The 17,516-nt window shown below is 40.0% G+C and overlaps 1 protein-coding gene across 1 annotated transcript; it reads right to left on the bottom strand.

Moving 5' to 3' along the window:
• Positions 1–533: 533 nt before the first annotated feature.
• Positions 534–14,321, bottom strand: LOC139169149 (uncharacterized). Its single transcript, XM_070754976.1, has 7 exons — positions 14,249–14,321; positions 12,939–13,085; positions 12,111–12,191; positions 9,236–9,343; positions 8,613–8,717; positions 1,338–1,484; positions 534–574 (listed from the first exon to the last, which is right to left on the bottom strand). Exons 1-7 carry the CDS (start codon positions 14,319–14,321, stop codon positions 534–536), a joined length of 702 nt encoding a protein of 233 aa, XP_070611077.1.
• Between the last annotated feature and the right edge of the window lie 3,195 nt (positions 14,322–17,516).

Genomic DNA, 17,516 nt, shown 5'->3' with positions numbered 1-17,516 from the left:
TATCATTATATAGTGCTACCACCATTTCTCATCTTTGCCATCTGGCTTGCAAAACTTAAATCAAATTCTCTTGTTTCAATTTTTCCAAAATTAACCAATTACTAATACATACATAATATGTCTCTTAATTTTCTCTCCAATAATAGAACTTCCCCCAAATTTTATAATAATCCGAGTCTTGTTTATCTTTAAGTTTCAAAGTCATTCTACTTATCTCTGCACTTGCATTCTACTTTTCAAGATTTCTATAATAAGACTTCTTGTTGAAAGAATTTGCTTTTCCAAATGAAATGGAGAGCATATAAATGCGCACGAGTGAGATTTTGGCGATTTTCGAAAATATTTTTGCTTCCGGGCATGCGCAGAAGCAAAAAATCAGCAAAAATCACTGAAATCTTGCTGAGCATTTTTACACAAGATTTGGTTTGGTGCGCATGCACAGAAGCAAAATTTCCTGTGGGAGCATTTCATGCACATGTCAGGGGTATGCAGCTGCACATGCATCCCCAAAATCGCTACCGGAATAGAACACCTTACTGTTCTGGTAGCAGGACATGACTGGCTAGGATGTCAGCTAAGATTAAAGCAAAAACAGAAGAGTTAATCTATGTTAATACGTGGTCATCCTTATGGATATCCAGAATGCCCCTGGCAAGCAATTTGAATTCTGTGTCATTAAGGGCAGAGCTATTATTATTTATTATTTTTTTTTATTTTTTTATTTTGTCAAACAATTATAGGGTGATAATTTGTACAAATAAAACATTAGATAAGTAATGATAAAAAATAACAAAAGATGACAATAGGACAGGGACGGTAGGCACAGTGGTGCGCTTATGCACGCCCCTTACAGACCTCTTAGAAACGGGGAGAGGTCAATTGTAGATAATCTAAGGCTAAAGGTTTTGGGGTTAGGAGTAGAAACCACAGAGTCAGGTAGTGCATTACAGGCGTTGATTACTCTGTTGCTGAAGTTGTATTTTTTGCAGTCAAGTTTGGAGTGGTTGACATTTAGTTTAAATCGATTTCGTGCTCGTGTGTTGTTGCGGTTGAAGGTGAAGTAGTCGTTAACAGGTTGGACATTTGGGTATAAGATTTTATGAACTATACTTAAGTCGAAACAGAGACGATGGAGTTGTAAGTTGTCTAAACCAAGAATTTCAAGTCTGGCAGAGTAAGGTATTTTGTTGTAAGAAGAGGAGTGAAGGACTCTTCTTGTGAAATATTTCTGGACTCTCTCAATTGTGTTGATGTCAGATATGCAATGTGGGTTCCATACAGGCAAGCTGTATTCTAGGATTGGTCTGACAAATGTTTTGTAAGCAGTTCAAAATTACCAGGAGTTTCTGGTTTCTTGTCCTTTGCAGCTTGGGCATCTGCTGCTTGCTTTGCTGCGGGTGTAACCCCTGGAACTTGTGTTTCTGTTGTCGGTTTTGGTACTGGCTCAGTTGTTAAAGGAGTCACTGCAGGAGGAATGATAGGACCTGCTTTTAAAAAAACCCCAATATTGACCTTAGAAACACACAAAAATAAGACAAGGCACAAAGAAAAACAAAAGAAAAGACGTTATGTCTAATTAACTGATAAGAGGTGATTTACCAGGAGCTTGGGGACCGACTGTTGTTGCAGGCTGTGGAGCTGTTTGAGATTTTCATTTCCAAGGGAATTCACCAGAAGACATAATGCAAGAAAACAAGATTAGAATGTGCGTGTTGAAACTTGAAAAGAGAGCTAAGCATGGGAAATGTAATGATCCTGAAATTGCATTCTGCCTTTCAAGATTTCTGCAGTAAGCCTGAAAATTCAGACAATTTGGAACATCAAGATCTTCCAACCCAGCTTGCATTTTAACTGCCTGTTGAGGCTGAGATAGTTCTGGAGTGGACTTCCTGCCTCCAGGCTAATAAGTTGTGGAGGGACCCTGGCCAGGGGTGGGTTCCTCTTACCTTCCTACCAGTGCACTGTGTGTGCAATATGACATTTTGTGTGCATCCCATTGCGCATTTTTGCTTTTGTGCATGCACAGAGGGATGCTTTTTCTTCTGCGCATGCTCAGAGAGTGAAACAATTGTCAAAAATTTGGGAAAAAAGTCGGTGCCATGCACCGACGGGCAAAAACATCACTGGAGATGTGATGTTTTTGTATCTCCGAGACCGCCTGCTGCCGCACGAATCCCAGCGACCGATTAGGTCCCACAGAGTGGGCCTTCTCCGGGTCCCGTCAACTAAACAATGTCGGTTGGCAGGCCCCAGGGGAAGAGCCTTCTCTGTGGTGGCCCCGGCCCTCTGGAACCAACTCCCCCCGGAGATTAGATCTGCCCCTACCCTCCTTGCCTTCCGTAAGCTCCTTAAGACCCACCTGTGTCGTCAGACATGGGGGAACTAAGACATCTCTCCCGGGCATATATAATTTTTGAATGGTATGTGTGTATGTATGTGAGTTTAGAAAATGGGATTTTTTAAAATGTTTTTAGTATAAATTTAGATTTGTTATAAATTGTTTTTTTGCACTTTGTTGTGAGCCGCCCCGAGTCTGCGGAGAGGGGCGGCATACAAATCTAAATAAATAAATAAATGTCATGCACAAATTGCACAATTGGTGGGCCACGACCACAGCTGTGCACTGGACCTCATGGGTAGGAACTCACCTCTGACCTCTGCGGCCTTTGGTGTTCTCTCAGCTTGATTGTTTTCTTATAGACGTTTCATTGCCAAACTAGGTAACTTCATCAGTGTCTTGGTGGCTCTGCCTATCAGTGTTGGTGGAAATATTCTTGAAAGTTTCTTTGGTTGGGCTGTTTACTGTGAACTGGTTTGGCAGTTCCTTAATTTGGAGGTTGTTTAAATTTTTCACCTGAATATGCAGTTCAAACTGCTAGGCTGGCACAAGCTAGGACAAGTAACGGGAACTCACTCTTTTATGCAGTGGTAGGGATTTGAACTACTGAAAAGCTCAACAACTAATAAATGAAATGTTGTTGCATACAGTAGAAATCTCACACAGTTCTATCTTTTTCTCCAGATCACTGGGCCAAAAAAACTACTCACAATTTTTTTAAATCATGGGCTATATTTGCTAAGATATTCGCCCACTTACAGTTCTAAAAATACTTTTCACCAGCAAAAATAATAATAGTAAAAAAAACTGTGGTCATCTAGAATGCCTACAGTATGACCATTTGTTTGTTTGTTTGTTTGTTTATTGATTGATTGATTGATTGATTGGACTTGTATGCCGCCCCTCTCCAAGGACTCGGGGCTGCTCACAACATATAGAAACATAGAAGACTGACGGCAGAAAAAGACCTCCTGGTCCATCTAGTCTGCCCTTATACTATTTTTGTATTTTATCTTAGGATGGATATATGTTTATCCCAGGCAAGTTTAAATTCAGTTACTGTGGATTTATCTACCACGTCTGCTGGAAGTTTGTTGCACGGATCTACTACTCTTTCAGTAAAATAATATTTTCTCATGTTGCTTCTGATCTTTCCCCCAACTAATATCAGAACAATATAGCAATGTATCTAAAAATCCAATTAATATAGCTAAAAAGACTTAAAAACTCTAATATATTTTTTTAAAAAAAACATTCATCACCATTCACTCAACCAAACGTACTAAACATTCATTGATCAGGGGGCTATTACTATTCTTTTACTTTCACCAGGTGTTTTGGGTTCTTTTAATGTCCACGGGCTCTTTTGTTATTGTTTTAGTATCTTTACCTTGTGTTGGTGCTTGTTCAGGTTTGGGAGGGCCTGCCTCAAAAGTAACAGTCCGGCCTGCGATTTTGGAGGAGGGGGGGGGGGGGATAAACATAGATATACTCATATATCTTTATTTTCTATGAAAGCTTGCTATGAATTCTGTAACATACACTCTATTGAAAAATGTGTCTAACAACTCTGAAAAGAAACCCATAGAACAGGATGGATGCATCATGTGCTGGTCACACCTACCCCCCATTTAGGGAAGGGGGAAAGTTGCAATACATCACATTACCTTTTGTCATGAGTTTGACACTCCTACCAATAGAGAGAAAAGCTAACATGTTGAAGAACTGCTCAAAAAAAATTTATTTTTTAATTTTATTTTTTTATTTATTTTGTCCAATACACAATGAGGGTTTTAGTGGGTATATATCTATATACACATAGTAAAATACATGATGGAGGTTATAGAGGAGATACTCATAGTAAAATATATCTAAGATATAATAGAAAAGAAGGTATAGTAATAGAACATATCAATGAAAGAATAGAAGAAGAGATATAGGAATAGAAGAAAGGTATAGGAGATATAGGAAAGCAATAGGACAGGGGACGGAAGGCACTCTAGTGCACTTGTACACTTAAACACTTAAACAAGACAATATAACTCCAAGTAAATCAAACTTCTGTGAAATCAAAATGTCCACTTAGGAAGCAACACTGGTTGACAATCAATTTCGCCTGCTGTTGTGCACATTCAAACTTTGTACAGAACAAAGTATTCAATGAGAATATTTCATTCATTCAGATCTAGGATGTGTTATATGAGTGTTCCCTTTATTTTTTTGAACAGTATATATACCTTAAGGCAAATTAATAAGGAGTAATCTTCCCTAGAAACACACTCTTTTTACCTCTCCTCATCTAAAAATTTCTATTAATTTTATACAACATTGTCAATTCCTAAAAATCTAAATAAAAATTCTTCCTCTCCACCTTACTATAAAAAGTTACATTACATCAATGCAATGAATAATAAAATCTCCTTTATCTAAATTTTAGTATTGTATTATATAGCTAATAAAATGTATATGTATATCTTTTAGTAAAAGAAACTATTCATAATATATCACCTACTTCATAAAATAAAGTTATATATGTTTAAAGTCTAAACAATAAGTAAATTTTGTGTTATGTCATTATATAGTGCTACCACCATTTCTCACCTTCGCCATCTGGCTTCCAAAATTTAAATCAAATTCTCATGTTTCAATTTTTCCCAAAATTAACCAATTACTAATACGTACGTATCTCTTAGTTTTCTATCCAATCATAAAACTTTCCCCAAATTTTATAATAATCTGAGCCTTGTTTATCTTTAAATTTCAAAGTCACAAATTATATTCTGTACAGTGGTACCTCTACTTAAGAACTTAATTCATTCCGTGACCAGGTTCTTAAGTAGAAAAGTTTGTAAGTAGAAGCAATTTTCCCCATAGGAATCAATGTAAAAGCAAATAATGTATGCAAACCTATTAGGAGAGAAATAAAAGCTTGGAATTTGGGTGGGAGGAGGAGGAAGAAGAAGAGGAGGAGGAGGACAGTCACTGCCCAGAGCGAAGGGAGTGTTTCTTTTCTCTGGGCGCTGGCAGAGGTTTATTCCCTCTCCAAGCGCCCAGAGAAAGGAAAATGTTTCATGCTTAAGCACCACTGAAAGGCTCCTCTGACAACCCAGATGGCCCGGATTAAAGGAGGAATGGGAGGAAATTGCCCAGGCCTTTGTGTCACTCCCAAATTTCCTGGGAGATTTTTCCGGGCTCGGGTTCTTAAGTAGAAAATGGTTCTTAAGTAGAGGCAAAAAAATCTTGAACACCCGGCTCTTATCTAGAAAAGTTCTTAAGTAGAGAGGTACCACTGTATAACCTTATGCTGTAAGCATCTCTACAGTGAGCCTAAAGAACAACTTGAATATAATCTTGAATTTTACCAGGGGTTTCGGGCTTCTTGTCCTTTGAAGCTTGGGCACCTACTGTTTGCTTTGCTGGTGTTGCTGGCGCAGAAGGTTGTGGTTCTGTTGTTTTCAGATAGAGATAGAGATATAGAGATGTATTTATTTATTTAGTCTACGAAGAGGGCCGGCATACAAATCTAATAAATAATAATAATAATAATAATAATAATAATAATAATAATAATATGCCCATGTTACACCAACACTCCGCAGTCTGCACTGGTTGCCGATCAGTTTCCGGTCACAATTCAAAGTGTTGGTTATGACCTTTAAAGCCCTTCATGGCATCGGACCAGAATATCTCCGAGACCGCCTTCTGCTGCCTGAATCCCAGCGACCGATTAGGTCCTACAGAGTGGGCCTTCTCCTGGTCCCGTCAACTAAACAATGTCGGTTGGCGGGCCCCAGGGGAAGAGCCTTCTCTGTGGCGGCCCCGACTCTCTGGAACCAGCTCCCCCCAGAGATTAGAACTGCCCCTACCCTCCTTGTCTTTCGTAAACTCCTCAAAACCCACCTTTGTCGTCAGGCATGGGGGAACTGAGATATTTTCCCCGGGCCTATATAATTTATGTATGGTATGTTTGTATGTATGTCTGCTTAATAATAGGGTTTTTAAAATATTTTTAATTGTAAATTATTAGATTTGTCATGAACTGTTTTATTGTGTTGTGAGCTGCCCCGAGTCTATGGAGAGGGGCGGCATACAAATCTAATAAATAGATAGATAGATAGATAGATAGATAGATAGATAGATAGATAGATAGATAGATAGATAAATAATAATAATAATAATATATTTGTTTGTTTAATTCGACTTCCCTGCCTCCCAATCCCGAAGGACTCAGGGCGGCTTACAATATAAAATTACAAATACAATAAAAAGAAGTCAAATGTACAGTTTAAAATGATAAAACCCTAATTAAAAACTATAGTTAAACTATCCCGTCAGCATGCATGCATACCATTCATACAATTTGACCATGATAGATGTAATTTCATGGCCCCCAAGCCTGCGGGTAAAGCCAGGTCTTTGTGGCCTTACGGAAGGCCAGTAGGGTGGGAAATGTATGGATATCGGGGGGTGGGGGGTGGTGTTGATTCCATAGAGCCGGGGCGGCAACAGAGAAGGCCCTTCCCCATGGCCTTGCCAACCTGTATTGCTTAGTTGATGGGACCTGGAGGAGGCCAATGCTGTATGCTCTTATTGGTCTCTGGGATGTATGCGGCAGGAGAAAGTCCCGTAAATAGTCTGGCCCTGAGCCATGTAGGGCTTTATAGGTAATAACCAACACCTTGAATTGTGCCCAGAGACTAATGGAAAGCTAGTGCAGCTCATGGCGCATAGGTGTTATATGGATATACAGAGGTACATCCATGATAGCTCATGCGCCTACATTCTGGACAATTTGAAGTCTCTGAACACTCTTCAAGGATAGCCCCATGTAGAGTGTGTTGCAATAATCAAGATGGGAGGTGATGAGGGCCTGAGTGACTGTGCATAGAGCCTCCTGGTCCAGATGAGGCCGCAACTGGTGAACCAGGAGAACCTGGGCAAAGGTCGCCCTGGCCACAGCCAAGAGGTGGTGATCAAGGCTCAGCTATGGATCCAGGAGGACACCCAAGTTGCAGACATTATCTGAGGGGTCAATGTTTCTCCCCCCCAGAACAATGGACATTCAGATCTAATATTCCTTAGGAGGAAATGCCCAAAGCCAATCAGTCTTGTTTGAGTTGAGCTTGAGCCTGTTGGGCCCCATCCAGACCCTTACAACTTCCAGGCACTGGCACATCACATCCACCACTTCACTGAATTTGCATTGGGTGGAGATGTATAACTGGGTATTATCAGCATACTGGGTGATCTCACCCAGCGACTTAATGTAAATGTTAAATAGTAGGGGGGAGAGGATGGATGGATGGATGGATGGATGGACGGACGGACGGACAGACAGATAGACAGACAGATAGATAGATGAGAGAGAGAGAGAGAAAGATGATAGTGATAGAAATAGATGGGAAAGCGAGAAAGAGAGACAGACAGAGAGAGATGATAGGGTGATAGAGATAGGTAGTACAGAGAGAAAGAGACAGAGAGATATGATAGAGATAGGAGACAGAGTTGATAGGAAAGAGAAAGATAGAAAGATAGATGATAGCGAGAGTGATAGATAGAAAAAAGAGAGTGTGAGTAAGTGAGAGAGAAAGACACACACACAGAGAGAAAGGCACACAAAGACGTGACAGAGAAAGAGAGATAGGAGACAGAAAGACAGAGAGAGAGAGAGAGAGAGAGAGAGAGATAGATGATAGTTAGAGAAAGAGAGAGAGATGATAGAGAGAATGATAGATAGAAAAGAGAGAGAATGATAGAGTGATAGAGATAGATAGATAGGAGAGAAGAGGGAGAGAGAGAGACAGAGAACATAAACAAAAATTACAACCTGCAAAGACAAAACAAGGAAAGACATTATCTTCAATTAAGTAACTAGGGGTGACTTTACTGGGTGCTGGCTTGGCTGCTGGTGCAGCTGTTGGCGCCTGTGGTGCCGTTGTTGGTTTTGATGCTGGCTCAGTCATTAAAGGGGCAGCGGCAGGAGGAACGGGAGGACCTGCTGAATTTTTTTTAGTAAAAAAATATAAACATTAAAAACACAAATATAAACAACAAATGAAAGACGTTATCTCTAATTATCGGATAAGGGATGATTTACCAGGAGTCGGGGGACTGACTGCCGTTGCTGGTTGTGGAGCTGTTTGAGGTTTTCATTTCCAGAAGGAGATTTGCCAGAAGAAATAATGCAAGGAAAAAATATTAGGACTTGTATATGATAACTTAACACAAACAAGAAAATGCATTATCTTCAATTAAATGAGAAAAGGTGACTTACCTGGTGCTGGCGTTGCTGCTGGTGGAGCTGCTGGGACTTGTGGTTCTGTTGTCGGTTTTGGTGCTGGCTCAGTTGTTAAAGGGGCTGCAGGAGGTACGGCGGGACCTGCTGAATTTTGTTTTTTAAAAAATATATACATTATACACCCACTATAGAAATGGAAATCATAGGTCGTTTGTTAAGGACATGTCAACCTAGATAGTTGACATAACTATCCCTTTCTCTTTTCTCTCTAATCTTTTCCTTTCCCTTCTACTTTTCTACTTTATTTATTTTTTATTTATTTTTATTTTTTTATTCATTCATTCATTCATTCATTCATTTGATTTTTTTTTAATGCCGCCCTTCAGGGTGGCTTACAACCTGTTAGCAATAGCACTTTTTAATGGAGCCAGCATATTGCCCCCACAATAGATCCGTGAGTGGTATTTTGCTTTTATACATATAGATATGCAGAATATAATTTCAGTTCCTTTGTTTTCCTTTGTTTTTAAGTTTATATACTTGAAAAGAAAGGAAAGCAAAGGAAATATAATGAAACTGAAATTATATTCTGCATTTCAAAATTTGTGTAGTAAAACCAAATCTGCAGATAATTTGGAATGTCAAAATTCTCATCCCACCTTGTACTTTAGCTTCCGGTGGAGGCTGAGATGGTTCTGGAGTGGACTTCTTGTCTACAGGTTGATCGCTTCCTGGCTGTGGAGGGACTTTTGCATCCTTCACAATATCTGTAGATGAGAAATTCCAAGCAGTGTGAGTAAAATGAACAATTTATATTGCAAGCAAGAACAATGAGATAACAGCCCAAATGTATTTATTTTTCAGTAAGCAATTCACGTGAAACTAAGTTCCTCTTTTATTGTATACATCAATTGATAAAGTTATTTATTTATTATTAATTGGATTTCTATGCCGTCCCTCTCTGAAGACACCGGGCAGATTACAACATATGAAAAATAAAATTAATCCAATTAAAATAACAGTACATGGTTAACTAAATGAACGAATCTTAAGACTCTTACGAAAGGCGAGGAGGGTGGGCACTGTATGGACCTCTGGGGGGAGTTGATTCCAGAGGGCCAGAGCCCCCACAGAGAAGGCTCTTCCCCTAGGAACCGCCAAACGACATTGTCTAGTTCAGTGATTTACAACTTTTTTTCCAGCCACAGCACATTTTTAACATTTACAAAATCCTGGGGCACACCACCAACCAAAATGACACAAAATGACACTAAGACTATCTCCTCTCTTTTTCCATCCCTGTCTCCTCCCCTCCGTTGTGTGTGTGTATACACAATCTTGAACCATTTCCAAAAACAGGTGAGAGCTGGGGGGTTTTTCTCTCTTATTCTTTGGGTGCTTTTTATCATATGCTTTAAATCAAGAGTCACTTCTCTCTCTCTTTTGTTTCTCTCTCTTTCCTCTCATTTTCTGTCTCAATCATTTTCTCATTTCTCTTTTTTCCTCCCCTTTTTGCTCATTTCTCTCTCTCTCCCTTCCTCTCCTTCTCTCTCTCTCTCTTTCTTTCTCTCTCGCTTTCTTTCTCGCTCTTTCTCTCTGTCTCTCTTGCTTTCTTTCTCTCTCACTCTTGCTTTCTCTCTCTTTCTCTCTTTTCTTTCTCTCTCTTACTTTCTCTCTCTTTCTCTCTCTCTTTCTCTCTCTCTTGCTCTCCTGCTCTCTCTTTCTCTCTCTCTCTCTCTCAGCAAAAAGTTGTGAGACCGGAACCTGAGCTTCCTTCTTCGCGGCACACCTGACCATGTCTCGCGGCACACTAGTGTGCCAAGGCACACTGGTTGAAAAACACTGGTCTAGTTCATGGGACCTGGAGAAGGCCGACTCTGTGGGACCTAACCAGTCACTGGGATTTATGTGGCAGTAGGTGGTCCCACAAGTAATCTGGTCTGATACTGGCACAATTATAATGGTACAATTTCTTATTAACAGATTTTGCATAGATGGATTTTTTTCTACATATCCCAAAAAGTTCTCAGGTTTAAGATGTCTGCAGAAAAGAGGATCTGTCCCCATGACCTCCACCTGCAAAGGATAGCCTTAAAATCAAACTTTGTCCAGCTTTCTAAGTATTTCATTCTGAGCTGCTCTTCTCCATGGCACACTGCCTCCTAAAGAAGTACTAATGGAACCTCAAGTTAACAAGCTGTAGTCCAATCTTGATTAGTACTCTCTCACCAGCTTGCACTGATGCCTGAAATTGACACGACCATAATCAGTTACAAGGTTGAAGGCTTTTTCCCCTTAACTGATTCTGACACCATCTTGTAATTGAAAAACCAATCTTTCTCATGCTGGAAAAAGTAATTTCATATAGGCTCATTTGTGTAGACCCAAGTACTCCTCCTTCCAGTTTTAAATTGTAATTTTTATTGCACGTTCCAAGAAAATAAAATAATTAGTGTGTGTTCCTCCTCTCTCCCCCATTTGTCCTATTTTCAAAATGTCAATTTCCTCCTTTGCCTGTTCTGAACCCAGATAACCCAATTCTCAAAATCAGGGATCTCCAAACTTGGCAATTTTAAAACTTAAACTCTGGGAATTCCCCAGCAAACCATTCTATACAGATTTCAATTGTCTAAGTAAGTGCCCAACGCTCATTGTATCAACACTGACAAAAAGGCATTAAACCTACTCTTGGTGGCTTCTTTTCTGGTAATATTACACTGCGAACCAGAGCATACAAAACATTTGCTAGACTAATTCTTGAATACAGCTCATCTGTCTGGAACCCACACTGCTTATTGGTATTAATACAATTAATTTGACCATTTGTTGTGTGGCAGGCCCAAAAGACCATTTACAAGTTCCTTTACAGATGATATTTTGCTAATACCTTAGATCAGTGTTTCTCAAATAGTGGGGTGGGCTCCTGTGGGAATGTGCTTTTTTTACCCCAGGGAGTCGGGATTTTTTGCAGTGAACAACAGCACACAGCACAGAGTAGGAGATACGAAGTGCATATCACAAACCTTTAAGAGATACCATGGAAAAATATTTAACAGGGATGAAAAGAAAGAAGAAGGGAGATAGAGACAATGAGACAAATGTAAGTCTCTTGAAAGCTAAGACGAGGAAGTATGATGAAGCCTATGTAGCTCTTGACTTCACGGTGACTGCGGTGGGAGACGAGGAAAGACTGGTATGTTTACTATGTCTAAAAATGTTGGCAGCGGACAGCATGAAGCCAAATAAATTAATGCATCACTTAAACACATTACACCCCAATCACTCTTAAACTACTTGATTTTTTTCAGCAAAAATGCTGAATATTGCAAACAATCTTCCTGGTGGAGAGTTGGGGAGGGCACAAAATGTTTATTTCTTTTGGGGGGGGCATAACTGAAAATAGCTGAGAAACACTGCTGTAGACCCGGTAAAATTTTAAAAAATAGTTTTTACTAACAAAAGATTGGTAGTAAAAAAAAGTTTGGCCAAATAGAATGTTCACATCACAACAATTTACCATTCTTCTAGTTTTACCTTGTTTTTCGGGTTCCTTTGTTAGGTCCACGGGTTCTTTTGCAGTAGTTTTAGCATCTGAAGATGGTGGTGGACCTGGGACTTGGGGGGTGAAAAAACATATATATTTACATATCTGACTAAGTATATAAAAGCATGATGTACAAATTGTCCAACGTTTATTACTGGTCAACTTTAGCTTGTAATTGATGTGGACAAATGAATTTGTAAAGAATTGATTCACATTTCAGTGTGTGTATATATGTATGTATGTGCTTGTTTGTTTGTTTGTTTGTTTGTTTGTTTGTTTGTTTGACTTGTGTGCCGCCCCTCTCCAGGGACCCGGGGCGGCTCACAACATACAATGCAAACAATAAGTCTACAAATCTAATAGTTAAAAATATAGCTAAAAACCCATTAATTTAAAAAAGAGTCTATTTAATCAATCATACCCACACATAACATTAATGGTCAGAACAGAGGGGGAGGCATATACTAGCTGCCCCATGCCTGGCGACATAGATGGGTCTTAAAGATTTTGCAGAAGGCAAGGAGGGTGGGGGCAGTACAAATCTCTGGAGGGAGTTGATCCCAGAGGGCAGGGCCACCACAGAGAAGGCTCTTCCCCTAGGCCCTGCCAAACAACATTGTCTGGTTGACGGGACCTGGAGAAGGCCAACTCTGTGGGACCTGATCGGTCGTTGGGATTTATGCGGCAGAATAAATAATTACAGAATTCTTACTCATTTCATAAATTGCCCTGCCATATTTGAAATTATAATGTGGCACTTTGTGTTACAGAAGGTGAGGTAGTCACATTTTGATAATCAATCACTTATTTGGTTTTACCATCTTTTCCAGGTTCCTTTGTCTCCGAGGTTGGACCGGCTGCAGGTTGTTCTGATGTTGCTTTAGCATCTGTAAGTGGTTGAGCTGTGCCCTCTTTTGCTGCTGGCTCAGTTTTTGATGGGCCTGTTTCAACGGTAGCAGTGGGAACTGAAATTTTTGGGGGGAAAATAAATATGAGATGCCTGTTGCAGAAATTAATGGATTTTTTTTGTTTCTGTGAAAGCTCACAACAGCAATAGCAACAGCACTTAGACCTATATACTGCATTCAGTTTTGGTCACCACGATGCAAAAAGGATGTTGACACTCTAGAAAAAGGGTAGAGAAGAGCAACAAAAATGATTAGGGGACTAGAGGCTAAAACATATGAAGAACTCTTGCAGGAATTGGGCATGGCTAGTTTGATGAGAAGAAGGACAAGGGGAGACATGATAGCAGTGTTCCAATATCTCAGGTATTGCCACAAAGAAGAAGGAGTCAACCTATTCTCCAAGTCACCTGAAGGTAGAAAAAGAAGCAATGGGTGGAAGCAGAACAAGGAGAGAAGCAACTTAGAACTAAGGAGAAATTTCCTGACAGTTAGAACAATTAATTAGTGGAACAACTTGCTTCCAGAAGTTGTAAATGCTCCAACACTGGACATTTTAAAGAAGATGTTGGATAACCATCTGTCTGAAGTAATGTAGGGTTTCCTGCCTAAGCAGACGGTTGGACTAGAAGACCTCCAAGGTCCCTTCCAACTCTGTTGTTATTATATACCACTTCACAATGCTTTACATCTCTCTCTAACTAATTTATTTATCTATCTATCTATCTATCTATCTATCTATCTATCTATCTATCTATCTATCTATTTATTAGATTTGTATGCTGCCCCTCTCCGTAGACTCAGGGCGGCTCACAACAATAACAAGAACAATGTAAAAAACAAATCTAATAATTTAAAAAACACTAAAAACCCCATTATTGAAAGCGGACACACACACACAAACATTCCATGTATAAACTGTATAGGCCCGGGGGAGATGTGTCAGTTCCCCCATGCCTGACGACAGAGATGGGTCTTAAGAATTTTACAAAAGGCAAGGAGGGTGGGGGCAACTCTGATATCTGGGGGGAGTTGGTTCCAAAGGGTCGGGGCCGCCACAGAGAAGGCTCTTCCCCTGGGTCCCGCCAAACGACATTGTTTAGTTGACGAGACCCGGAGAAGGCCAACTCTGTGGGACCTAACCGGTCGCTGGGATTCGTGCGGCAGAAGGCGGTCCCAGGGAAAAAACAACTATATCCAAAAAAAAGAGAGGAATATATTACCCTTGTTTTTAGCATCGGAGGACCCTGGAGTCGTCTCCTTTACTGGTGCCACTGTTTTCTTTCTTGAAAACATTTACACTGACTGCAAATGAATATAGATGAGAAAACTGTTTAGTTCTGTACACAAAAATGATATCAATTCCTAGGATCTGTTGAGACTGTCACACACTGTGACCTGGAGAAATGCCAGAGAAAACAATTGTTTTGTCACTCCATGACATCAAGGGGAATGGAACCATCAACTTTCCTTGGTGGCTGCATCTGAGTTTTCTACAATGCAGAGCAAAAATTATGGGAAGCCCTGAAGAGGAATGACTATAACCTGGATGTGCTACTGTCATTTGAAAGCTTTTCAAAGATTTGTGCCTCTTCAAAATGTTTGCATAACTTATATGCATTTAATTCAATAAATTGAGAAGAATGTACATCTAATTAATGTTTTTAATATCGGGAGATAGATAGATAGATAGATAGATAGATAGATAGATAGATAGATAGATAGATAGATAGACAGACAGACAGACAGACAGACAGACAGACAGTCAGACAGACAGACAGACAGACAGACAGACAGATGATAGATCGATAGATAGACAGACAGATAGACAGATGATAGATAGATAGATAGATGATAGATAGACAGACAGATGATAGACAGACAGACAGACAGACAGATAGAAAGATGATAGATAGATAGACAGATAGAAAGATGATAGATAGATAGATAGACAGACAGATGAGGGATAGATAGATAGATAGATAGATAGATAGACAGACAGACAGACAGACAGACAGACAGACAGATGATAGACAGACAGACAGACAGACAGACAGAAAGATGATAGACAGACAGATAGATGATAAATAGACAGACAGATGATAGATAGATAGATAGACAGACAGACAGACAGACAGACAGACAGACAGACAGACAGATTATAGATAGACAGACAGTTAGACAGATGATAGATAGATAGATAGATAGAGAGAGAGAGAGAGAGAGAGAGAGAGAGAATTTTGTACCTGGATGGGGAACTTTTTGACATTGAAATGAGGCAGTTTGACTTCAAACAATACTCTGGACATCATGCTTCAATGTTTTGGATTAGTTTTTTTAATGGATTCATATTCAATTTTTCCTAATTATCTCCATCAGGTCAAAAGATTTTAATTTGGTACTTGTATTGCCAAGTCTGTGACAGTCACACCAGAACTTCACTCGGGTGCTTGTGACTTTGGGGACACAGACTTTATCGTTCTATTGTGTATTAAGATAGTCTAATACAGGGGTAGGCAAAGTTGGCTCTTCTATGACGTGTGGACTTCAACTCCCAGAATTCCTGAGCTTGCATGATTGGCTCAGGAATTCTGGGAGTTGAAGTCCAGAAGTCATAGAAGAGCAAACTTTGCCTACCCCTGGTCTAATACATGTGAGATATTATCAGTGACTTTGTAGACATAATTAGTAAACCACTTGAGGAATTTTTGGGTATCATTCAAATTCCTTGAGGTAGGAATAGCTAACACACCAGAGGATAGGCTCAAAACCCAGATGGATCTTGACAGACTTGAATACTGGGCGCTATCTAATAAAAATAAATTCAATGCTAAGAAATTAAACTCCTATACTTTGTTGTGGTTAGCTCTGGCCCAGCTCCTGCCCCAAGGACTGTGGATGTGGGGGAGACACCCACATGCCGCAGGCCTGTTTTGCTCCCGGTGGAATCTGATGAAGGCTCCTCTGACCAAGAAGACATGAGTGACAGGGAGGAGGAGAGTGTGGCAGAAAGCTCAGAAGGAGATCAATTATCTCTCTCCTCCTTGGATTCGGAACAAGAGTTAATGATACAGCCACGCATACGGAGAGCGATGCATAGGCAACAACTGAGAGATTATTATCAAAGAAAATGAGGCCACCTGTGGTTGGGTGGGGCTGTGGTAATTAGTGAGGCTGCTATAAAGAGCAGCGTGTGGGTTTGGCTATTGTGGAGGATTATCTGATCGTTGTGTTTCATGCCAGCCTTGCTGACTTCGAACTTGGTGTGTTGCTTTTTCCCTGCTTTGAAAGTAAACCAGAGCAAAGTGTGTTTCACTTTGTGAAAGAAGAAGGACTGTGAATTACCTCACAGCTGCAAGCTAAGTATCTCAGAACTGATAAGGGACTTGTACCAATTACCAGTTTGTTTGGAGACCAGTGCTCTTTGCTATACCAAAAGAAGGCTTAGGTTAAGTGAATTTTCCTTATAAAGAACATTGTTTTGAATTTTCAAACGTGTGTGTGTCTGAAATTTGTACCTGTGAATTTTTGGGAGGAGTCTACCAGAGAGCCCGACAGAACACACTTAGGTAAGAAAAACCAAAAATATACTACAAACTGGGCGAAACCACACTTAACAGGAGTGACAGCAAGAGGGATCTTGGAGTCTTAGTAGACAACCAGCTAAACATGAGCCAATAGTGTGCAGCGGCAGCCAGAACTGCCAACACAATCCTAAATTGCATTAATAGAGGGATACAATCTAGGACTAGGGAGATACTAATACCACTCTGTAAAGCTTTATTTAGACCAAACCTGGATTACTGCATCCAATTTTGATCTCCACACTACAAAAAGGTAATAAAATTCTAGAGAAAGTGCAGAGGAGAGCAACCAGGATGATTTGGGGATTGGAGTCTATGACATATGAAGAGTGGTTGCAGGAACTGGGCATGGCCAATCTGGTGAAGAGAAGGACCGGGGGAGACATGAGAGCAGTGTTCCAATACTTGAGGGGCTGCCATGCAGAGGAGGCAGTCAGGCTGTTTTCCAAGGCACCAGAAAGCCAGACAAGGAATTATGTATGGAAAATGACCAAGGAGAGATTCAACCTGGAAATAGATAATGAGAGTGATCGACCAGTGGAACAGTTTGCCTGCGGAGGTTGTGAGACCTCCAACACTTGGGACTTTCAAGAGGAGATTGGATAGCCATCTGTCTGAAATGGTGTAGGGATTCCTGGTTGAGTGTGGGGGTTGGACTCGATGACCTACAACAAGAACAACAACAACAACAATAATAATATTTATTAGATTTGTATGCCGCCCCTCTCCGCAGACTCGGGGCGGCTCACAACAATAATAATAACAATATACAATGTAACAAATCTAATATTAAAAGAAAGTATTAAAAAAAACCCCATCATTTAAAATATATACAACACAAGCATACTAAGTTGCTCATATCCTAAGATTTTTATTAATATTGATCGTTTCTTCATTGCTTATTTGA

Source organism: Erythrolamprus reginae, chromosome 6 (genome assembly GCF_031021105.1).
Source record: "Erythrolamprus reginae isolate rEryReg1 chromosome 6, rEryReg1.hap1, whole genome shotgun sequence".
Lineage (NCBI taxonomy): Eukaryota > Metazoa > Chordata > Lepidosauria > Squamata > Dipsadidae > Erythrolamprus > Erythrolamprus reginae.
Note: the sequence above shows the minus strand (reverse complement) of the source record. Positions and strands in the feature narration are given on the sequence as shown.

Excerpts from the sequence above, each read along its gene's own strand:
- LOC139169149 (XM_070754976.1), bottom strand. The coding sequence starts at position 14,321 with ATGTTTTCAAGAAAGAAAACAGTGGCACCAGTAAAGGAGACGACTCCA. Across the intron at positions 13,086-14,248 it reads CTCCGATGCTAAAAACAAGG|TTCCCACTGCTACCGTTGAA; the intron begins GTAATATATTCC and ends CAAAAATTTCAG. Across the intron at positions 12,192-12,938 it reads AAAGGAACCTGGAAAAGATG|TCCCAGGTCCACCACCATCT; the intron begins GTAAAACCAAAT and ends TCACCCCCCAAG.